Source organism: Emys orbicularis, chromosome 18, assembly GCF_028017835.1.
Source record: "Emys orbicularis isolate rEmyOrb1 chromosome 18, rEmyOrb1.hap1, whole genome shotgun sequence".
NCBI lineage: Eukaryota > Metazoa > Chordata > Testudines > Emydidae > Emys > Emys orbicularis.
In genome coordinates, this window is record NC_088700.1 from 11,609,639 (window position 1) to 11,634,604 (window position 24,966).

The following is a 24,966-nucleotide window of genomic DNA, read 5'->3' on the forward strand; positions in this document are numbered from 1 at the left end:
GGGGAGAGGTGGAGCAGATGACAAACGTTTCTTCTCCTCCCACTTTAAAATATTTCCTAGTGAGAATAATATCTTCTTATAGCCTTAGTCCCATTCATATGGGGTCAGCTCTTTGAGTTCTTCTCCATTACAGTCTGTCTTGAAACAGTTCTTCAGAATCTCCACAGCTGGGTTTCCAAACCTTCTCTTACCCTCCACTTCTTAAATTTAATATCCTGCTTCCTATACATTCTTCAGATCTTTTTTATACATGTCCAAACTCTCTAAGTCTGGATTCCTCATCTCTTCTATAATTAGTACCACTTTTACACTTCCCTTAATTCATTTGTTCTGAACACGATCCATGCATGTTAACATTTTAATTTCCACGGTGTTCAAGATCTGTTCCTGTCTCTGCCTCAGTGCCAGCATTCAGAGCCATACCAAAGTGCAGGCCTAATTACTGTCTTGTAGATCTGACCTTTTCAGTTTGATGGGCATCCTTCTATCTCCGATCACTCCACTCATTTCTCTCCATTTGTTCCAGGCCTTTCCAGTTCTACATGTAAGTTCATTGCTGAGTTCACCATTATCCTATAGTATTGAATCTAGATACTTGAAAATCTGTACCTTTGGTACCGGCTGGCCCCCCAGGGTATATCTGCATAGCAAGCAGGATCCTGCAGCAGTGGGTCTCAGAACCTGGGTCTACAGGCCCATGCTACGGAGTTAAAAATAGCTGGGTGGATGTTCGGGCTAGGCTTCAGAGCCAGAGTTCCAACCCGAGCATCTCCACAGCAACTTTTAACCAAGTAGCATGAGCCCCACGAACTTGAATCTGTAGACCCAGGTTCTGAGACTAGTGGCCACAGGGTCCTGCTTGCTGTGAAGACATACTCCCTGACCGAGTCTCCTTGTCTTCCCAGTGGGAAGAATGTGTGAGAGAGAAAAAAGCCCAGCTTAAATCACCAATGAGAAATCAGCATTAAAACTAGTTTAAGAACTACTTAGTTGATCAAACAAGGAAAAATCTGAGAGGTCCCACTTCAGCAATACATTTAAGCACATGCTTACTTATAGCACATGCTTAAGCCCATCCCTACTGAGCAAAGCACTTTGAAGCAATACTCAACCCCTTCCACCTATCCACAAACATGCAAAAAAGACTCTCAATGATCTTCATTCCTAGAAACTAAATGATCAATATAACAGAAGTCTCCTACAACTTCAAGTCTTGTAGGACAAGACCACTGTGACACAACATGTCTGATTGTTTAGTAGTAACACATGAGCGGATGCATTCACAGAGCACAACAGAAATAACAGTGAATGGTTCCAACTTAGTGTAGTAAACTTCCTCACAGTAGTATGTCCAAGATTTAGGTTTTGTTTTTACAAAAAAAAAAATTATGACTATTATGTTATATAAAATATGTTCATGAATTTATTAATAATTTGAATGAATACAGGTTTATTCTGTTATATTCCCCTGTAGTGCTTGCAAGCAACACACTGCAGCATTGTGCTAATGCATGAGGACTATAAAGTTAAATGAAACTAACTGCAAATTAAAGTTAACAGATTGGTCTATTTTCATTACCCAAGCTGAGAGAAATGCAGACAGTAAACAGCATCAGTGCTGAAAAGTGAATTCAGTTTGTCAGATTTTTCCAGGTATTCTTAGCAACACAGATAAGTAATTACCCCCTCCCTTCATTTTAGATATGGTTTTCAACCAGAATCCCTTTACAAAACAAAACCAGCTTTGTTCGACTATGATTCAAACAACGCAGATTTAGGGACAATGTGACATTTAAACTAACCTTCATTAGTTTAAAAACAGCAGTTTCAGAGTCACAGCACCTATAACACAGGCATAAAACAATTACACTGATTCTCTTCCTTGCTGAGCATCTGGTAATGTTAGAGAGAACAAAATGGGGTTGCCATTGTGGGCACTATCACAATTTTTCCAGCAAGGTTCAACAGCCCTCAGCAAGGATCCCTTTGTGATCCAATCACAGCCACCCTTCTGGGTGGACTCACAGAGCAGTTCTCTACTAGCTCCTCATCCTAGGCAAAGAGATTGGAAAGTAAGTGCACTCAGCTCTACAAATAGTGCAGTAGGAAATTCATCTTCAGGTGTAACTGGCTGCAACTGTTTCCCCACACAACTAATGGTAATTTTATTTCTCAACTACCAATGAGACTTTATAGCAGGGGCGGGCAAACTTTTTGGCCTGAGGGCCTGATCAGGTTTCGTAAATTGTATGGAAGGCTGGTTAGGGGAGGGGGTCGTGGCCAGGACCCCACCTCCTATCTGCCCCCCGCCCCGGGACTCCTGCCCCATCCAACCCCTCTCCCCCCCCCCCCCCGTTCCCTGACAGCCCCTCTGGGACCCCTGCCCCATCCACACACACCTGCTCCCTGTCCCGACTGCCCCCGGACCCCCACCGCCCCATCCAACCCCTCCTCTCATTCCTGACAGCCCCCCGGGACCCCTGCCCCATCCAACCACCCCTTCTCCCTGTCCCCTGACTGCCCCCGGAACCCCTGTCCTGACTGCCCCCTGCCACCCCATCCAGCCCCCCCTCCTTCCTGACTGCCCCCCGGGATCCCTGCCCCCATTCAACCCCGTTTCCCCCCCGACCACCAGCCACACGCCCGCCCCCTGACCACCACCCCGAACTCCCCTACCCTCTATCCAACCCCCCCACTCCCTGCCCCCTTACCACGCTGCCTGGAGCACCGGTGGCTGGCGGTGCTACAGCGTGCCGCGCTGCCGCCACCACACAGCACAGAGCACCGGGTCAGGCCGGGCTCTGCAGCTGCGCTGCCCCAGGAGCTCACAGCCCCACCGCCCAGAGCTTTGCGCCGGCAGCGGAGTAAGCGAGCTGAGGCTGCGGGCGAGGGGGAGGAGGTAGCCTCCCGGGCCAGGAGCTCGGGCAGGACGGTCCCGCGGGCTGTAGTTTGCCCACCCCTGCTTTATAGTCTATGTTAGTCATGAAAGCACAAGACTGCCACCTGCTTCCTCTTTTTTCTCCCCTATAACTCCACATGTTGCTAAGACAGGGAGAGCACAGTAAGATCCGGAGGGGGGTGGGGGGAGAGAGGAGTCTTGTGGCACTGTGTAGCAATGTAATTGGGGAGGAATAGAAGATGGCACACAGCTTGTAAGGATTCAAGTGCAACAGTCCATAATTTATGGCCCTTGAGGAATATTTATCTCCTGGTGCTCTTTACAAAGATAGTCTTACTAGACCATAGGCTCAGGTGAGGACCTGTTGCTTCCATCAAAATGATCAAGTCCTTGTGCGGAACAGATGTCCTCATTCTTTGTGTAATATAAGCAAATGCTTTGCACCTGTCCCTCTGGAATTTGTGGTTTGGATCAGCACACCTGGTGCTCAAGTGTGTCCATCAGAGAGAAATGGAACAGCATAGAACAGATACTGTAGTTTTCGTCTTAAAATTACAATAGAATTGAAAGGTATCTAAAATACCTGATCAGGCTTTAAGCTTCAGAAAGGGATGGCACGAATCCTATTTTTTTCCCCTATGATGCTGTTATATTTCCACTCTTCAATCCCCTTCCCAAGAGAGATGCAGAACTGATCAGGATTATGATGCTATCTGTATTCCCTGACTCTTTGGTCCCAGCAGGAGAGTAAAGATGATTAAAACTACAATTGCAATGCTTGTTCGTTTACATCATTATCTTCGGATGCTGACTTCAGCTTTATCCTGGGCTGGGAAATAAATTTGTCTAGATATCAGTTTGCTGGAAGAGTGTTTAAACATTGTTTCCAAACTAATTTCCCAGTCCACTATAGGAAATGAGCATATAGATGCAGCTTTAGAGAAACTGAAGTAAAGACATTATTTATAGTATCAGGGGACCACCTCATAGCAATTTGGTCTTGCCTGTGCGCACCAAGTCAAACTGTGTTATAACCCCATTTTGGAACTGTAAAGACAAAGGCTGCAGTACATTTCCATATCATCTTTTTAACATGGTTTGATTGGATCCACACACGTAAGACCACATTGTACAGCAGCATAATTAGAGCAATACCATGCTGTACCACCACCCCTCAATGGTAACTTTTGCTGGGAAGATTAGGGCCTTGTGTGTTACATAGACTATACAAACTGTATGAAGGACCTAGCTGCAATACAGTGGTGGTCCAACGTGGTTCAAGTCTTCCCATAAAAACAAGGGTATTAGTGTCTGCTACAGACCACCAAATCAAAATAGGGAACAAGATGACTATCTCCTTATGCACCCATCTATAATGTGTAGGGGGAAAAAACTGTGTGATCGTGGGGACTTCAATTTGAGTGACACGTACTGGAGGTCTCATGCTGCCAGTACTAAAACATCCTTGAATTTTTTAAACAGTATAGATGACAATTTCCTAACTCAAAAAGTGTTCCAGCCAAAACAAGCAACTCTTTATTAGACCATGTCCTAACAGAAAGAGAAACTGACCACAGAACTAAAAATTAACCTTGATCATATTTATGTCCAAGCAGAATAAAGTACAAACATATATATATATATATATACACACACACACACACACACACATACACACGGTGCTTTAATACGGCCAGTTTCACAAAACTGAAAACAATTATGAGTGAACTGAGCTGGGAAGAAGAATTTAATCAGAAAAATGTGTAGGATAATTAGGAATCATTTAAGAATACCTTACTAGATGCTCAAAAAGTCACAACTGAGGAAGGCAGCCAGGCTGGTTTAAAAACTGACCTGGTTTAGAGGGGAAGTGAAGGCAGTTATAAAAATGAATTTTATATATAAATAAAACAAATGGAAGAAACGGGAAACTCTTAGTAATTAATATAAATCAGAAGTTGGTAATTGTAGAAAATTGATAAGGGAAGCAAAGGGACACAAGACGACATCTATGGCCAGCACTGTTAAGGACCATAAGATGTTTTATTTTATATATATGAATGAATATATGGAACAAAAAGAATCCCTCCAGTGGTATTGGTCCATTACTAGATGGATATGGTAGAATTATCAAATAATAATGCAGAAAAGGCAGATGTGTTCAATAAATATTTCTGTTCTGTATTTGGGGGGAAAAGATTATATAGTCTCATTATATGATAATGATATCTCTTTTTCCATCCCACTAGTATCTCTGGAGGACGTTAAACAGAAACTACTAAGGTTTAAAACTTTTAAATCAGCAGGCCCAAATAACCTCCATTCAAGAGTTTTAAAAGAGCTAGCTGAGACACTTGCTGGACCATTAATGTTGATTTTCTGTAAATCTTGGAACACTGGGGAAGGTCCAGAAGACTGGAAGAAAGCTGATGTTGTGCCAATTTTAAAAAAAGGGTAAAATGGGATGGCCTGGGAAACTATAGGTCTGTCAGCCCGACATCAATACCAGGCAAGATAATGAAGCAGCTGATATGGGACTTAATAAAGATTAAAGGAAGGTAATGTAATTAATGCAAATCAACATGGGTTTATGGAAAATAAATCTTGTCAAACTCACTTGATTTTTTTGGGTGAGATTACAAGTTTGGTTGGTAAAGGTAATAGTGTTGATATAACATACTTTGACTTGGTACCACACAACATTTTGATTATAAAACTTGAATATAAAATTAACATGGCATACATTAAATGGATTAAAAACTGGCGAACTGACAGATCCCAAAATGTAACTGTAAACCAGGAATTGTCATCAAGAGGGTATGTTTCCAGTTAGGTGCTGCAGGAATCAGTTCTTGGTCCTACACTATTTAATATTTTTATCCATAACCTGGAAGAAAACCAAACCATCCCTTATAAAGTTTGCATAGGACATAAAAATTGGGAAAGTGGTAAATAGTCAAGAGGACAGGTCACTGATTCAGAGGGATCTGGATCTCTGGGTAAACTGGGCACAAGCAAACAATGTGTGTTTTAATACAGCTAAATGCATACATCTAGGAACAAAGAATGTAGGCCATACTTACAGGATGGGGACTCTATCCCAGGAAGCAGTGAGTCTGAAAAAGATTTGGGGTCTTGGCAGATAATAAGCTGAACACGAGCTTCCAGTGTGATGCTGTGGCCAAAAGAGATAATGCAGTCCTGGGGTGCATGAACAGGGTAATCTTGAGTAGGAGTAGAGAATTATTTTTCCTCAGTATTTGGCGCCAGTGTGACCACTCCAGGAATACTGTGTCCAGTGCTTATACCCATAATTCAAGAAGGATGTTGTTATATTGGAGAGAGTTCAGAGAAGAGCCACGAGAGTGATTAAAGAATTAGAAAACATCTATTATGGTGACAGGCTCAAGGAGCTCCATGTATTTAACCTAACAAAGAGAAGGTCGGGGGTGACGTGATGACAGTCTGTAAGTACCTACTATGGGAAACAAATATTTAATAGTGGGCTCTTCAATCTAGCAGTGAAAGGTGTACCATGATCCACTGGCTAGAAGCTGAATTCAGACAAATTCAGACTGGAAATAAGGCATATATTTTGACAGCGGGGGTAATTAACTATTGGAAAATTTACCGTGGATTGTGGTAGATTCTCCGTCACTGACCATTTAAAAATCAATATTGGATTTTTTTCTAAAATAATATGTTCTCAGAATAGTTTTGGAGAAGTTCTATGGCCAGTGTTATATAGGAGATCAGACTAGACGATCACAATGGTCCCTTCTGGCCTTGAAATCTATGTCTATGAATGAAAACAGTATTAGAGAAGAGTGGCACAGACCTGCATTGCATAGAATTAGTAGTTCTGTAGACTGGTTCGGCCCTGTCTACTCAGGCAAAATAAAACTATTTTATATCCAAGTCTGGCCACTACTGGATCTCCCAACATGATAGTTTTTAATTAACACAGGGGGGAAAAAATCTTACAAGGGATGGAAAAAGAAAGAAGCAGGGAAAAGTAAGCTTCTGCCACTTGTTCTTGTTGATATTAGAGCTGAACGAGTAATTCAGAACCAGCAAACATATTTTACAAATTCAGACTCTATTATTTAGATATCTACAAGCAAATCACAATTTCTTCAATTTGATGTATTAGAAATTATTCATGTCTTTTGTGATTTTTTTCATCTATAAATTAATTGGGAACATTTCTCTGGTGAATATTTGACTCTCGAGCAACAGTTAGCCGTGATTGGTCAAGTTAAGTCACATGGTTTGGTTTCTGTTCCCTGATTTGATGAGTGAACAACATACTTCTGGAATGCATATTATTTGAACTTCAGTAGCACTTAGAGGCCCCAAAGAAGATCAGGGACCCACTGCACTGGTGTCTGTACAAATACATAGTGAAAGACAGTCCCTGTCCTGAAGAGTTTATAACAGAAATAAATAAGACAGACAAAGATCGAAGAAAAGCAATGTTATCCCTATTTTACAGATGGAATTAAGTAATTTGCTTAAGGTCACACAGGAAATCTGTGGCAGAGCCAGGAAACCAGATCTCCCAATTCCCAATCTGGTGCCTTAACCACAAGGCCAATCCTCTCTATCTAATCATGCATACAAATCTAAAATTCAGTTTCCACAAATACTTATACATGTGACTTGGAAATTCGCTTTCCATGAGCATTCGTGGAAGCGAAACTCAGTTGCATGAACTCTTGAGGAAAGCAAACACAAAAGGCATACAGGTCTGATCAAAATGAATTAAAACAATACAACTGAATATTGAAAGAAAATATTCTGCAGTATTCAACCAGCTCTGGTGATCTAAATTAAATGTAAGATTCTTTTCAAGCATCTAGGCTCCTTTAGATTTCATTCCTAACTTCAAGAGTGGCTTCTCCCCCGTCCCCTTTTCCCCTCCAAAAGAGAGACCCTTCTGCAGGCAAAACTAAATTCAAGGCCTGCAGATATGGCTTTGTTTATTTTATCAGCAGTAAGATCCCTTGAAATTTTACAACCATAAATGGTAGAGCCATGTTCGCTTTGTATACTGTAGTTAATGAAAATCACCTGGTTTTGAAAACACATGGAGCCACATATACCATGAAAATTCTCATCCCTGTAAGTGAGAATAAACTAATGAGCTTAGGCTAACTTTGAAAATAAGAAGTCTCTCCGTTCTAGCTCCAACTCAAAAGTGGAGGAAGGACTTCTCTGTTAAGGTCCACGACCACACAATCTGGCTGCTCCTCTCAAAACGCAGAGTCACACAATATACCAGAGGCCTAAGCAAAGGGATTCCAGACTTTAGGAATCCAGCTGTTAGGCCTAAAGGAGCCAAGACTTCCCCCAGAATCCACTTCAAACAGCCACAGTTTTGAACTTACCTTCCAAATAGCAGCTGGAGGAAGAGGAAAGTCCTTTTTTCGATTTGCAACCCACCAATTTCAAGCAAATCTCCAACATTTTCATTTGTTAGTTTGGCTTCGGCTTGTGTGTTCTCTCCCCTCCCCCTTAGGTTTCACATACACAAAAAAGAGTTTCCCGTTAAGAGGTCTAAAAATCCAGCACTCTTAAAACCATGAAAAGAATAAGCCAGAGACACAGATAATCCACAGGGCCCATAGTACCAGTCCCAGAAACTTAACTCAAGTTTTGCTCCCCTTCCGTTAACTTTTGTCGGGAGAGAAAAAAAAAATCCTACTAAGTTGGAAGCGGTTACTTCTTGCGGCAGCTCCCAAACTCTGCCATTCTTTCCCTCATACTCTCACTCCGTTAGGCACTTCGTGCAGGCAGAGCTGCTTACGTTAAACTGCCAACAAAGGGCCCCCTTCAGGCTTTGGCTGTCTGACTTCATGACATCAGATAGGCTAGTAACGCCCACAGCATACTTAACCCCTCATTGTTCCAACTTGCCTGCGATTCAGGTCAGCAGCAGGATTCTACTAACATATTTCTTCAGTCATGTCCAGAGAACAAATCAACATGTCTTCCTTGCCCTGGGAGCAAGGACAGCGTCATTTGAGGCATTTCCTTAGAGTCAAAGAAACGCAAAACAAAGTAGGGGCTAATTATTATTATTTATATAACCCCATAGGTGTATATGGGCATTTACAGCAGTAAGAATGCACAGACTGGCAAAGGACAGACAGTGTCCTAGCGCCAAAGAGCAACAGCACTTTATACTAATATTTTGAACTTTACTCCTGTGCAGGGGAGCAACACTGGCAGCCATTCCCATTCACCACACTAAGTAGAATGCAGGAGAGGAATAGGCATTATTCCCCAGGACGTACAATTCTGACACCACTGTGATATTTCCAATTGTATAGACTCACATACCTAGACCTCAAGTAATGATACTTTCTGAATAACTGTTACATAGAGGGGCAATACTTTTGAGAACCCCAATGGCCTCTCCCACCCGTAACACTGCTTTGCTTTGCAGGTTTGTGAAGGGTATGGTCTTGCTTGCTGCTCTCCCCAATTTTGTATTTGTGGTTATGTCCAACCCATGTGTGGCTCGGCTCCTCTGTTGTCTACATTGATGTACCTCCCTTTGTTTAAATACACACATGCTTTTACATTGTTCTACACCAGTGGTTTTCAACCTTTTTTCATTTGCGGACCCCTAAAAATTTTTGAATGGAGGTGTGGACCCCTTTGGAAATCTTAGACACAATCTGCAGACCCCCAGGGGTCTCCAGGCTACAGGTTGAAAACCACTGTTCTATGGTAACAACCACCTTTTGTGGACCCCTTAGACATAGTCTGTGGATCTCCACAGGTCCGTGGACCACAGGTTGAAAACCACTGCTCTACACAGACATAAAATGGAATATATGTAATATGTATTCTTCTAATTCTTAAAAAAACAAACAAACAAAAAAACACTTCAGCAGATCACATAGGTACACACCATGCAAACATCACTAGAGCTCTTGGGATCCACAAAGAGGAGTGACCCCAGCATGACTTCATATTTTCCCTCCATGTGTTCCCTGCCCTGAAAGCGTCTCTCCATATTTGTTTTAATAAGTAATCGCGCCAAAATAAACTAACTATTGCACTTCTCCCTTCCCTCTAACGTTTTCAAATATTTAATATTTCAAGGGAAACTCTGCATGTCTCCAGCAGAGACATGAGAAGCATGTATCTAACACAGCAAACACACAGTCCAGATTCTCCATATACATTATTTTAGAGCATTGGTTTGCTTCCGAGTTCTGGTCTGTGGAGGTGCATTCTCCTAACAGCACAGCTTGGAAAGAAATCACCAGTCCCATTTTTTAAAACTGTAAGAAACACTGTTACTGATCACACCACCAGATGCATTATTTCTATAGCATAAATCACTTTGCACCCCCGTTTCTGGTTTTATCCACACATCTCAAAACATTGTAAAAAAAATAAAAAAAAATAAAAAAAATGGGTGAGCACTATTATCCCTATCTCTGTGACTCAGTTTAAGTAACTTCCTCAAGTTCACAGTCAGTGGTAGAGACAAGGACAAAACTCTGATCTCTTCACATCAAGTATGGTGCCCAGCCCACTCCACTTTGCTACCTCCCTTAAAAAGGAAAAGAGTATTGCAATTCACTCAAGGCTCTGCTTGAGCTGTGCTCTGGAGGTAGATGAATTTAGCAAAGATCCAAAAGCAATTGAGGGCTATCTACTCACTCAGAGACCATTTATTTTCCAAATAGATATTGTATGCACCGAGTTTACACTTTTGAAAGATTTAAGCCATTGAATTGTGAAAAGGATTAAACCACAATATTGTGAGGAGGGTTATGCAAGACACACAAGTGACCCAGTCATCACGTGCTGATGCTAGGAGTATCATGTTTAGGGAACTGGGATGGAGTAGCAACAAATAACGGATCTGAATCTCATGTTGTAATGCTTACTTATACTGACCTATTCTACTTTTCCATGTCATGAATCTTCTCTAACATCCTATCCTTTCGACTGCAGCTGCAAGAATGCAGAATTCCAGTGGAATTACCAAGACTGCCTCCATTAACACTCAACAGCCTCTTTATGAATAAGGTAATACAAGCAATGCCAATGGAATGAATAAGGATTACATTTATGATGTGAAGTGATTCGTGCTCAATGCTTTTAAGCCAGGTTTCAAATTCTCTTTATTCCCTTCCTTAGATACAGGCAATAGCTATATCAACACCTAAACATACTTCTGAAGAGAGCACATTCAATTCCCTATTACTAAAATCTGAACATTTAAAATGGGTGGGTATATTCAAGATTTCTGAGTAGTTTCTTAAATTTCCTTGTCAAGATTACAGACACTTCTATCTAGTACAGTCCTTTTAGTGATTGAGTGGAGTATGTGCATGGATATTCTGCCAACTAATGTAGTTGCTTTTCCTTTTCATTGTTACTATGCATTTAACATACAAAGAATGAGACCATATTGACACAATGATATTACATTTATCTAGTTTGTTTGCTCTCTATGCAGTGATTTAACTATATTAAACTGAAGTGCATCTAAACCTCTTTGTTATGTTGGTTTAAGGTACTTTCCTTGTTAATCATTGCATCCACACAGCTCTGCCCTTGTTCTAATTAACTGCTCAGCATTCTGGGCAGATATCCCATGGCGCAATGTTCCTCAGCTCAGCGACTTTTCTCACAGGGCATTGTGGGATGGCTACTGGAAACTAGAGGAATTCTGGGACTGATGGGAGCAGGGTCAAACTAAAATTCCCATGATTCATATCCTGGCTTCCATGAATTTTGCCACTGCCATTTTTGAACTTCTATCAGGTAGCGTAGAGGACCCACTGCAGAGTGCCGTGATCATGGCAGTAATTAATACAAACAAGCTGATGCATGTGCATTTGGTTAACAAGGAAAGTACACCGGCAAAACAAAGTGATCTGAAGTGCTTCCATACAAATATAGTTAAATTGGCAATGGGACCAGCACCAGCACCTTGTCTTCATTTGCTCTGACAGTGTCTTGTAGATATCTGCATTCTAGTGACTCTTCTCCAGATTGGATTAAATATGCTGCTCTCCAAAGAGGGCAATTAAGTCCAGGACTTCTGAAGGAGTCTACACGAAAGGCACAGGGGGCCATGGTAGCTATATCGGATATGTAAATTCATTACTACCTGGTATCAGAAAGGATTACTCATGGCTGCCTGCCACCATTTCAATGAAGAGATGACATCCGGTCAAGATGATCCCAAAGCAATGGTGGGGCACAGAGGTACACAGACAGGTCAATCCAGGTGTGAAGCAATGCAGTGTGGAATAGTAACGGAAGGACTGCCAGAAGTGATATAGTTAGGAATGAACACACTCATCATGAAGTGGACTTCCCCCGTTCCAAGATTGCTATGACATATTTTGGTTTAAAAACAGGTTGTGTGCGGACGCAAGGCACTTTGGGGTGAGCGGACTACAATTACGCTGACGTAACACTGCTATATAGATGAGGCCTGAGTAGCCAATAGCTGGACTTTACTGACAACACTACTACGTCGACGCAACAGTTTCTCCCTACGGTGTAGCTAATCCAAAGCCTCAAGAGGCAGTAGCTATGTCGAGAGGTGAAGCTCTCTTGTCAATGTAGCACTGTCTACACAGGGTTCAGTATAACTATGTCTGGGGCCCTACCAAATTCACAGCCATGAAAAACGCATCACAGACTGCAAAATCTGATCTCCCCATCCCCCCCCGTGAAATCTGGTCTTCTGTGTGCTTTTCCTCTATACTATACATATTTCACAGGGGATACCAGCATTTCTCAAATTGAGGGTCGTGACCCAAAAAGAGAGTTGCAGGGGGGGGTCAAAAGGTTATGGGGGGGGGAGGTCATGGTATTGCCACCCTTACTATTGCACTGCCTTCAGAGCTGGGCAGCCGGAGAGTGGTGGCTGTTGACAGAGGGCCCAGCTCTGCAGACAGCAGCACAGAAGTAAGGGTGGCAATAGCATACCATGCCATCCTTACTTCTGCGCTGCTGCTGGCAGCAGCTCTGCCTTCAGAGTTGGGCTCCGGGCCAGCAGCCGCTGCTCTCCAGTTGCCCAGCTCTGAAGGCAGCGCCGCCGCCAGCAGCAGCAGTGCAGATGTAAGGATGGCAGTACAGCAACCTCCCTCCCCCTCCCCCCCCAACTCCTTTTTGGGTTGAGATCCCTACAATTACAACACCATGGAATTTCAGATTTAAAAAGCTGAAATCATGAAATTTACGATTTTTAAAATCCTCCGACCGTGAAACTGACCAAAATGGACAGTGAATTTGGCAGGGCCCTAACTATGTCGCTCAGGGGGTGTGGATTTTTCACCTGAGCAACATAGTTATACTGATATAGGTCTGTAGTGTTGATCTGACCTAAGGCAACTTTATTTCTGAATGAGAGTGCCCACTCAAGGGTTTAATGTGCTTTTACTCACGCACGTTCAATTCACCCCAATAGTTAAGTTGGCTATACTTCCCACATAGACAAGCCCTTTGTGATCCCATTACTGTCAACTTCATCCGTTCCCTCCTCATTTTCCCTACTGTGTGTTACTCTCACTTGGATCAGGACAAACTAGACTGTAAGCATTGGGGGCAAGGACCTTATTCTCTATTTATACTGTGCTGTAAAAATAATGGGTACTGGATAAACAAAAATCACAGTGGTGCCATTACATGCACAATGATCTTCTAATTGTTAAACCAATTAACCCCTTTTAAACCCACACACACAAAACCTGGTCAACAGAAGTGTGCTGATTTCAGGATTATAGTGACTGATTCAACCTTAAAGTCAGTTGTTCTAGGACATAAGAGCATAAAACATTTATGCAAGTCTTGTATGAGCTTTTGTAATATGCAATTATTATTTTATTTCTTACTTTTTAAAATTACTTACGGAGGTCTGGGCACCAATTCTTCCAGAAGACCATGCAAGTTAAACACCACTAACATGCATGATGGCTGCAATGGGAGGATCAGACTCCACAAGCAGAAAGTGAATTCTGGGATGATCTCACAGTAAAGAGGAGATGGCGTAAATTTTGCTATGATCACATTAAAAGCAGACAGTGCTTTTCACCCATTTTCAAGTGCAGCTGAACTTTATTTTAAAATCCGCATCTGAGATTTAAAAAAGGCAGCAGCTTTTGAGTCCCCAGAGTAGTAGCAGTTGTTTGTTTGTTTTTTGAACGCATGTGTTAAATGCACAAGGATGGAAAAAGTCAGTTGAAAGACATACAGCATAAGCTAGAGGATAAAGAAAGGGACTGAATGAGAAAACAGACATTCTGTACCCAACTTCGGTGCAAACTTGATTGGTGTCATTTTAAACTCTGTGCCTCAGTTACCCCATCTGTAAATGGGGTTTATCACTTCACAGGAAGTGTTAGGGAGAGTTAATTCATTGATTGGAGAGCACTTTGTGATCCTTGGAAGGATAGGGCAACAGAACTAGAAAGGCTTTATTAATAATACACATCTTAATATGCCACTGCTCCTGGTCTATGATCCACACAAGCAAGACCAAATTGCATTATAGCACAGTCAAAGAATTACCGTGTTAGACTGCTCTGCTCTGACATGGAAGGTTTCACAGTGCAGGTGGACCCTATAAAATGGGATTTATAACATAATTTAACACCATCCCTAGCGCCTCCCCCACAAAAAAGTCACAGTCCACACTGATCATGGAAAACATGCTAGATCTTGTGAGCAACCACTATTTTTTAAAATACAATTGTAGCCAGTACAATTTTGATCCCAGCGCAAATGGAATGTTTCCTCCCCTCCATGGGCTAGTCCAGCCTTCTTTTAGACACTGATTTAACTGTAAGGGTCAACCAGGGTCCTCAAACTGCTGTGGTGGTCTCCATTTGTCAATTTTTTTTGGCAGATACAGAGGTCTTTGATACTGGGGACTAGCAACTGAGGAGCTCTGGTGGGGTTAACTCTGACTTGCGATGTCATCAGTCCCATGCAGCACAGAATTCTTTGTCTGAGGCAGACCAAATTTTAAACCAGCTTGCAATGAATAAAACTACAGCGCACTATGCATAATTAGGTAACAAGAACTTCACTTTTACATGCCAAGGAAAACATGGAAAAATCTTAGACTGGACTCACCACGATCAGTAAAGTTAAAGCTAGCACAGATCATATGGGGTGGCCAAACTTACTGACCCTCCGAGCTGCATACAATAATCTTCAGACATTTGAGAGCCGAGCACACCCCATGGGGCTGAAGCGCTGAGCCGCAGCAGGTGCACCCCGCGGGGCTGAAGTACCAACCTCCCTTCCAGACTGGGCAGAAGCCCTTAGCCCAGAGGTCCCTAAACTGTGGGGCGCGCCTCCCTAGAAGGGTGCAAAGGAACGTTCGGGGGGGGGGCGCAATAGGTCCAGGCCAGCCCCCACGGATGGTGAGGAGGGAGCACCACCCAGCCCCGCCCCCAGTTCTGCTCCAGCCTTGTGCCCACACCTGGCCCCATCCCCAGCCATGGCCCCCACTGTGGCCCAGCTGCCACTCCCCTCCTGCCCCTACCCCCAGCCTTGGCCCCTCGCTGCGGCTCCGTTCCCAGCCTGGGGGCAGGGACTGGGCGGGGCTGGGAACAGGGCCACACCCGGCCGCGGGCCCAGCTTCCCCTCTCCTCCCCCCCAACGGCCTGTCTGCAGCGCCACCCCTGAAAAGTTTGGGGACCACTGCCTTAGCCCCAGCATCCTGCTGCAGGGCAAAAGCCGTGAACTGCCCCCACCCAGTCTGGTAGGCAGAGAATGAAGCTGCACTTCGACTGTAAAAGAGCCGCATGTGGTTCACCGAGCTGGGATTCCTCCTCCCCCCCCCCCCCCGCCCCCGGGCATCATAGAGCCTGCTAATTAGGCTGTGTGTACACTATCAATTTTTGTCAACAAAAGTGATGGCGACACCCAAAAGTCGACATAATAACATCAGAATCTTACGTTCACACTTGCTCCCTCTGTCAGCAGATTGTCAATGGTGCCCCCACTGTGGACGCAATGTGAGCAGTGCATTGTGGGTACCTATCCTATAGTCCAGCTTGACACCTCCTTTTGCTTGGTGTTGCGGGAAGGCGCATCTTGGGTCCTGGTTAAATGTCCCATGATGCACTGCTTTGTGTCCCAGCAGTCCATGGGCTTCCAGCTTGCTTTTGCCGCAGTTTTGCATCGGCCGTTCTCTGCTCTGCACCCCGGCATCTTTATGGGAAGGGATGAATCCCACACTGCTCTCCTATGCTCTGTTAACTGTCCTGAAGACAGTTAATCGTCAAGTTCCTAACTGAAGACGACTCGCAGGCACCCAACATTCTGCGTGACATGGATAGGAGCAACTTGAGATTGCTTTTGGCATTCACAGAGCAGCTGCATAGGTTCAACTGTCGCTGTTGGGCTCGGGAAACAAGCACTGAATGGTGGGATCATATCGTCATGCAGGTGTGATGATGATGAGCAGTGGCTACAGCACTTTCGGATGCGGAAAGCCACCTTCCTGGAACTGTGTGCGGAGCTCGCCCTAGACCTGCGGAACAAGGACACCAGAATGAGAGCTGCCCTCTCGGTAGAGAAGAGTATGGCAATCGCTGTGTGGAAGCTGGTGACTCCAGACTGCTCCCATCGGTCACGAATCAATTTGGAGTGGGGAAGTCGACCGTTGGGGCTGCATTAACGCAAGTGTGCAGGGCAATTAATCGCATCCTGCTATGAAGGACCATGACTCTGGGAAATGTGAATGAAATAGTGGATGGCTTTGCAGAAATGGGGTTCCCTAACCGTGTGTGGGGGGCGATGGATGGCACACATATTCCAATTTTGGCACCAGACCATCTTGCGACAGAGTACATCAATAGGAAGGGGTACTTCTCCATGGTGTTTCACTGACATCAACGCAGGGTGGTCCGGGAAGGTGCATGACGCCCGCATCTTCAGGAACACCGACCTTTACAGAAAACTACAAGCGGGGGCTTTCTTTCCAAACCAGAAGATTACAGTCGGGGATGTTGAAATGCCCATAGTGATCCTGGGAGACCCAGCATATCCTTTACAGCCGTGGCTCATGAGCCACGGGACACCTGGCAGCAACTACAGGCTCACTAGGTGCCAGGTGACAGTTGAATGTGCCTTTGGCAGATTAAAGGCGAGCTGGCGATGCCTTTATGGTAGGCTAAACTTTAATGAGGATAATATTCCCATAGTCATAGCCGTGTGCTGTACGTTGCATAACATCTATGAAGATAAGGGTGAAAGGTTTGCTCGAGGATACCAGGGCTGTCAGAGGAGCCCAGAGGGAGGCAATTTGAATCAGGAAGGCTTTAAAGGCAGCACTTTGACAATAAGCACCAGTAATGTATATCTCTGTTAGAGGTGCTAGTTTTCCTAGGACACAATGCTGTCATTTTGGGCCTTATATTCCTGTAAGACAAGGATAACAATGCCTGTGCATGTATTGGTAGTAGTGCCTGCAATCTCAATTTGTAGGGGGAAAAAAAAAGGTGATTCACCATTAGAGAACTTTGCTTTTATTGAACAAGAAACAGCACACAAACACACAGATGCCTGATGGGAAAGGAGGAACCACGGAAGGACAGACTTTCACAACTGTGTGTAGGTCCAGCTATCATTGTGAAAGTTGTTCGAGGGGGTGGAGTGAAGGGGAAACCAAGAACTCCCAGAAAGTGGAAAGGAATGTGTGGGTGGAGTTTTGGGGGGGGTGTCATGGAAAAGTGTTCTGAATGTGCTGCAGGGGAGGGCGAGACAGATCTGCTCAGTCTGCAGCCCTGTTAAGGACTGCAGCATCTGTGTTTGCTCCTCCATTACAGTAATCATCCTCTCAGTTGCATCTTTAACAAATGCTTGATTCTCTATTCTGTCCTGCCATTCAGCTTCCCAGCACTCCTTACGTTCCCTTTTTTCTGCACTGGAGCACTGCAATACCTCCCAGAACATGTCTTCTTTGCTGCGTGTTGGGCACTTTCTTATCTGGTGGAGACGCTCAGCAGGGGTGCGTGGGGTGTTCCTGAAGGCCACATCTGGTGAAGCACAGGGGACAATGCACAGAAGCGGGATTGTTAAATTCACGCACAGCATTGAAACGTTTCAGTAAAATATACCTTTTGAAACACTGCAATCACTTTCTCACTGACCCTAGCCAGGCACACATCTCCGTGAACAGCCAAAGCATAGTGAGTGGTGGCGAGGCGGGGGGGGGGATTGAGGGGAGGGGCTGCTCTGTATGGTGAAAAGAACGCACTCTCTCTGCAAGGGTTGTGGTGCAACATTCTATGGAAAAAATTCTAAAATTCTCCCACACTTTTCCACAGGCGGGAGTCCTTCTAGCAGACATCTCACGGCTAAGGGTAAGCAGAGAAACGAGGGTACATCTACTCCATGCTTGTGGCTTCCGCCCTGCTCCCTATGCTGCTCACCTATGTGCCGCTTTGGTCCCTGCACAAGTGATTGCCAAATGGCACGAGAAAGTTTCCTACAATGGGGAAAGGAACAAAGCTGTTCTGCCATGGAACCTTCAGCGGAGGATTACCGAGTACCTCCAGGAAACTTTCCTGGAGATCTCGCTGGAGGATTCCCATGAGATCTCTGTGTGCATCAACACCATTCTGCCGTACCCACTAGCTACACAGGAAAATGACCACCTCACAGAAACACAGCCAGCCTCCCACATTTCTACATCCTGAACCCATCTCCACACTACACAAGCCACAGCCACTTATCAGGTATCTCATCTCCTGCTTCTTGCTCCCTGGAGAGCGACTGCTGAGACTGGCTAGACACCTCTGGAGTGGAGAACACTTCCTGGCTGCCTGCCCCACCAGGAGCTGCACATCCTCGTTTAACTCCACCTCTTCATCAATAACTTCGTGCTCCGGGTTAGGTCCTCTTTCCGCCGCCTCTGTTCCATCCGAAGTATCCACAGGGCTCTTGGCAGTGGAGTTGCCACCGAGGATTGCGTCCAGCTCCTTATAGAACCGGCAGGTCTTAGGTGAAACACTGGAGCGATGGTTTGCCTCCCTTGCCTTATGGTTCGCCTGCCTCAGCTCCTTTATCTTCGCTCTGCACTACAGCAGGTCCCAATCATAGCTCTCTTTGCACAAGCCTCGAGAAATGTGCCAGCAAGTATCCCAATTCCTACGGCTCAAGCGCAGCTGGGACTGCACAGCCTCCTCTCCCCATATACTGAGCAGATCCAACAGCTCCGCAGTGGTCCAAGCGGGAGAGCGTTTGGTGCAATAACCTGCTATGGTCACCTGGGACGATGCAATGAGACCTCTCCACGCTGAGACAGCAGGAAACAGAATTTCAAAAATTCTAAGGGGGAGGGGCGGATGGTCCTTTGCCTGGCTGCAGGGCAGTGCAGTTCAAACCGCTGACCAGAGTGGTCAGGATGGGCATTGTGGGACACCTCCTGGAGGTCAATTAAAGTGATGAGATCAAGCGTGATGTCTACACTGGCACTTTGTCGAGAATAATGTAGAGGAAAAAGATGCAAGTCTCTCGTTGTGGTGGATGTATTTAGTTGCCAAAACGGGGCAGTTTTCCAGACAAAAGTCGCATTGCAGCATGTACGCACGCACTATTTGGTCAACAAAAAGCAGTTTTTGGTGACAAAACTTGATAGTATAGACAAGGCCTTAAAGATAAACTCAGATTTAAACAATCTCTCTTGACTCAATTGCTTTCTAGTCCTGATCATTACTCAGTGACACCTTGTTAACACGCAAAACGTATCCCATAAGACTATTGTTTTAATGCATACTCAAACATTCCTTGCTTACTGCTTCCCTAACAATTGCTGTACTATACTAAAAGGCAATTATGTCTGGAGACAATGTTTTATTTTTAATACCTAGCACAGGTAGTTTGTGAGAAAAGGCTTTCTCAGGATTCTAACATGCTAAGCATATATTAGCGAGCCAAACCTTTTGGGTTTGTTCACAGAGCTAGTGCATGTCTACACTAGAAAGTTAAGTCAACCTATCTTAGGCTAGGTCTACACTGGGGCGGGGGATCGATTTAAGATACGCAAATTCAGCAACGCGAGTAGCGTAGCTGAATTTGACGTATCGAATTCGACGTATCCTATTCGACTTACCCCGCCGCGGCTCCCCCGTCGACAGCGCTTACTCCTCCTGACGAGGTGGGAGAACACGCGTCGATTCGGGGATCGATTTATCCATCTAGATGAGACGCGATAAATTGATCCCTGAGAGATCGATTTCTACCCGCCGATCCGGGCAGGTAGTGTAGACTAGCCCTTAGGTCGACTTACAACCCATGTCCACACTACCCTCCTTCTGTCAGTGGTGTGCGTCCTCACCAGGAGTGCTTCCATAGACTGGGCTGCCCATCCCCCAGGCTCTCGGCTCCCAGCTCCTCGCTGCAGCTGGGAGCCCGTCAGGGAGCACTGCACCCATAGTCTGGGTGGCTCCCAGCACGGAGCCAGGAGTCTCAGTGCAGCTGCCGGGCTCCCCACGGGGAGCTGGGAGCCTCCGGGCAGGTGCAGCCCGGCTCGGACCTAGGAGTGGGGAGCCCGGGCAGCAGCCAGGCTGGGGAAGCTGGGACCCGGCAGTGGAGGGAGCAGCCTGGCTCAGAACGGGGAGCGTGTGGCCTGGCTGGGAGTGGGGAGCCAGGGGGCCAGCCAGGCTTCATGCTGGAGCTGTGAAATTGACAAGAATGACAGCCAACAGTCTACATGGACACTGCGTTGCCCTTACTACACCAACATAAGTCCTATGCCTCTGATGGAAGTGGAGTTATTATGTCGGTGTAGTAGGGCACTTACATTGGTGGGGGAAATGTCAGCGTACACACCACAGCCTAATTAGACTGACAAACTGCCTTACGTCAACTTAACTATGTAGCGTAGGGCAAGCCCAAGAATAGGGCCCAATCCACCAAGGCGCTGAGCACTCTCAGCGTCCACTGACTTCAGTTGGAGATACAAACTCATCGCCTCGCTGGTTCAGGCCCACAATCTAATACAGCTGAGCAGAGGAATCATCACTAGGAAACATCACACTCTCCATACATGCCACTTCTTTTTCTAGAATTCACATCCCCACGCTACCACAAAGGAACCAAAACAAGAATACTCATATGATAGATGTTTTACCCTACGGGTCAGCAGCAGTAGATTGCAGAGGGACTATAGGCCTGTTAATCTACCTGAAAAATTCCTCGTGAATAACATGGCAGAATCCTTCTTTTCAATCTCTCCCCATAATGGTAAACGTGGGACTCTCTCACTGCTATACTTAAGGTCTGTCCACATTGGCGTTGTCTATAATAGAAAGTTTAGTACCATTTCTGCAACAGTGCAGCTGAAAATCACTGGTAGCGAGGGTGTATGCACTAGCGTAGATAGGGCTCAGGTATTTTTACCAACATGTCTTGAAAACCTGCTCAACTGAAGCTTCTTGCCACCACCTTCAAAGTACTACATAACTCTACCGCTCCCTACTTCTCCATCCTTGCAGGAGCGGTGGAAGCGCCCTGGAAGTGTGTGTGGATGGGGCAGCACTAGGATTGCCAATCCTCCAGGATTGCCCTGGAGTCTCCAGGAATCACAGATTAATCTTTAGAGATTATGTCATGTGATCAAACCTCCAGGAATACCTCCAACCAAAACTGGCAACCCTAGGGACCACAGGCACCTGAACCGTGGCCCCACCCCCTGCCGTACCACACAGCACACCCACCCATCCCCAGGTCCCATCCCTTCTCCCTGAGCCCCAGTACAGCCCCTTCCCCCAAGTCCCCACGCTCTGTTCGCTCCTCTTGCCCCTTGCTACTCGCCCTTATGGCCAGTAAAAAAGGGGGGGGCATGGCCCCCTGGCTCCTCCTGTTCCGGCACCCCTGAATCCTTGTCTTGTTTCATATCAGCGTTGTCCATTCTGCCTGATGCCAGTGTTGTCTGCCTTTCTTCAGCCTCTCATTCAGACATCTCTATGCCTTGTATGCAATTGCATGCATGAAACACCTTTCCTAAGCCTATCCACAGGCCATTACACCTTCTCTGCATTACGACCCTTCATAGACCCACTTTGGCTGCAACCCCTAAAAAAATAGATGACTAACAGAAGGGTGAGGAGTAATACTGAATACTTCATATAGTCTATTAGTGAGCATAACCGCTTACTTCTACTCTGACCACTCTACATAGGTGCTGTATCGCTTCCCCCTGTCTGTCTGACTTTAGTTTGTGAACTCCATGGGGAAGACAATGCTTTGTTTACTGTTGGACCCTGTATTGTGGGTACTTCTGGAAAGACATAAAATAAATAAAAGCACATACAAGCATAATGAAATGTTAGCAATTCTGGAAGTTAGATATCCCAAGAGCCACTATGATAAAATAGATGAGGCCCAGAAAAGAATTCTGGGCTAATAATCATGAAAATAAAGCACACCAAGCAGTTCAACTGAAAAACAAAACCCTTTTGCAATACATGTGTATTTGTTGCTTTTACCTCCTTCATCTAACAGATGTTTGTTATTTGCAGTTCTCACAACTGAAGGAGTCAATTGACAAATGGTGGGATTAGAGACATGGGCTGTTAAACTATCTGAAATTCCTTTCAAGTAACATGCCAGAATCCTTGTCTTCAAGGTGGTGGCAAAGGGGCTGTGCCTGAAGCGTAAGTTCTTGAAGTCACCACTTAATGATATCCTCCTTTCTAACTTCAGAGTGTCAGTAAGAAAGAAAATTGCATTCAGTATCAGCGTTTGAACCCTTTATGGTTTTAAAACCCAAATCAGACAAGGCTTTTTATGTTCACGAAAAGCCTTTTAGCATCTTCCATTGAAAGATTTTGAAACATTTGTAAACAAAGAAAGGAAAGAGGATTTTTGGAATTTCTAGCATCAAGATGGAAGTAGTTCTGAAAGGCATAAATCACAAAACCACACCTTTGTTGTACTGACTTTGCTTTCTTCATCTGGTCAGCCTATCAAATAAATTTTAAGAAGGGAGTGGAAATTGGGAGTTTGAGAGTGATGTTGTTGCTAGTTTGAGGATTTTATTTAAGTGTGTACTATAATATTTGCTGCCAGATCAGAGAACATGGAACATATTTTAAGGCAACAAGGACATAATCAAAATAGATACATACCTGGAAAAATCCAGAAAATGAAAAGTAAGCTTTTTCCACCACGTACTGACTCTTTGGTAATTGTGGGAACATTTTTTGTAATTTAAGAAAATGAGAAAGGAAAGGAAGGGTTAAATGAAACACACCAAAGGGGGTTAAATCAAAATAGCATCGTTCAAAACAGATGGGTTCATGTAAGGATCATAGTTTAACCTTGCATGATTTTTAGTACAACAGCACACACAACAAGCAGCAGGACTGTAAACGTGTGGTTGATTCTTGATGGTAAGGAAGTAGTTAATTTCTTCTATTCAAGGGCTGAAAAACCTGCCAAAGCAGAAGACCAGGCCTGAAAGATCAAATTACATCTGAGGAGGGGGTGGAAGGGGAGAATAAGAAAAGAAAACAAGTATTCTGAACCTCTGCACAATATTAGACCCAGCAGGGATTAGAGGAACATGGAGGAGCCAATATTTATCCAAGTTCTCTCCAGCACAGTTGAAATGGACTGTAAACATATATGCTATTCTTCTTCTTATTAAAATATTTTCAGATGGATAGGAATCACCGGCTGTAGCCGGCATTGACAACTATGGTACAAAAATTACTTTTTAAAAATGGTTTGAGCAGTTGAGGATCTCCATCCCCCACCCCCACCCATTTAATTGCTATTCATTTTGTCCTCAAGGTTAAAAAAACAAACACTCAAGGAGGAAATGAAACCAGCAGAGTGCTCTGCTATTAGTTTGCTCAATAGCATTATTACCATGTACACACACAAGAAAGTCAAGTTTAGAAAAGCAATAGCATTTGAAGGGTAGCCTGAGTGATCAAGAGAATGTACATATTGATAACGCATCCAGACCTAATCATCAATGGTGCATACCAAGACCTTGGTCAACACTGGAGAAGCATTAGGAACCTTCTCATTAATTTAAAACCAGCGGTTCTCAAACTTCATTGCACCGTGATCCTCTTCCGACAACAAAAATTACTACATGACCCCAGGATGGGGACTGAAGGCCAAGCCCACCTGAGCCCCGCCGCCCCAGCAGGTGGGGGCCAAAGTTCAAGCCCAAGGGCTTCTGCCCTGGGCGGGGGAGGGTGGGCATGCAACCTGAGTCCTGGGCAGTGGGGCTTGGGCTTCAGCCTTGCTGAGGCCCAGGGCTAACACCAGCCTTGGCGACCCCATTAAAATGGGGTCCTGACCCACAATTTGAGAACCCCTGATTTAAACCTTTGGCCACCTCAGGAGGAAATAACCTGGTCAGTGGCTAATTGCTTGCAAAGAAACGCACTGCATAAACAGCTGTGAGGTTTGAGAATACTGTGACCGCAACGATAAGCCATTAGGGGCATAGTTTCAGTCTAAACATTTCTGTTGCACTTTCTTCATCACCAACTGCTCTGAGACCTCATTGCCTAAATTCCTAAAATACAGAAAAAAATAATCTATATATTTCCACCTTCCCCGAGCAAATAACCATTTCTAGTGTTGGTTCAATTCTTTGGCCCTGAAGATTCTCGACGTAAATTAAGTCACATAGGAATAGACAACTTTATACCTCCAAGTACAGTACGAACATTTTCATCTATATTTCATGACAGCAAAAGCGTGGGTTACAAGTAGCTAACAGCAACTTCCAAGCGCAGGTTCACTGCTCACCAATATTCCACTCAAACTAGTCCTTACACACTAATGCAATGTTTGCTGGCAAATCCAACAAGAGTTAAGAACAAACACAATGCTAATTTTAGCAAATTTCAATTTCTCTTCTATCTTTAAAAATCCCACAAACAGACATAATCTGTTCATAGTTCATCAGTATCTGGAGACTTTACGGTAAAAAGTAAATCACAAGGGCCATTATTCTCTTGGGCTCCAAAGGTTCACACCTGGGTATACAGTTACTCCCACATGGAGTAACATTATCCCTGGACAGAAGCCTTTCA

At 44.6% G+C, this 24,966-nt stretch overlaps 1 protein-coding gene across 3 annotated transcripts in view; it reads right to left on the minus strand.

The window, feature by feature from the left end:
* Positions 1-24,966, minus strand: part of ABL1 (ABL proto-oncogene 1, non-receptor tyrosine kinase) — a 112,644-nt gene that overhangs the window by 33,627 nt on the left and 54,051 nt on the right. Inside the window, exon 1 of one of the 3 annotated variants that reach the window (XM_065418611.1) lies at positions 8,290-8,368. The exons of the other annotated variants lie outside the window; for them this stretch is intronic. Coding sequence (XP_065274683.1) covers positions 8,290-8,368 — 79 coding nt within the window. Of the gene's footprint in view, positions 1-8,289; positions 8,369-24,966 lie in introns of those variants that run through there. 3 annotated transcript variants of the gene reach the window in all.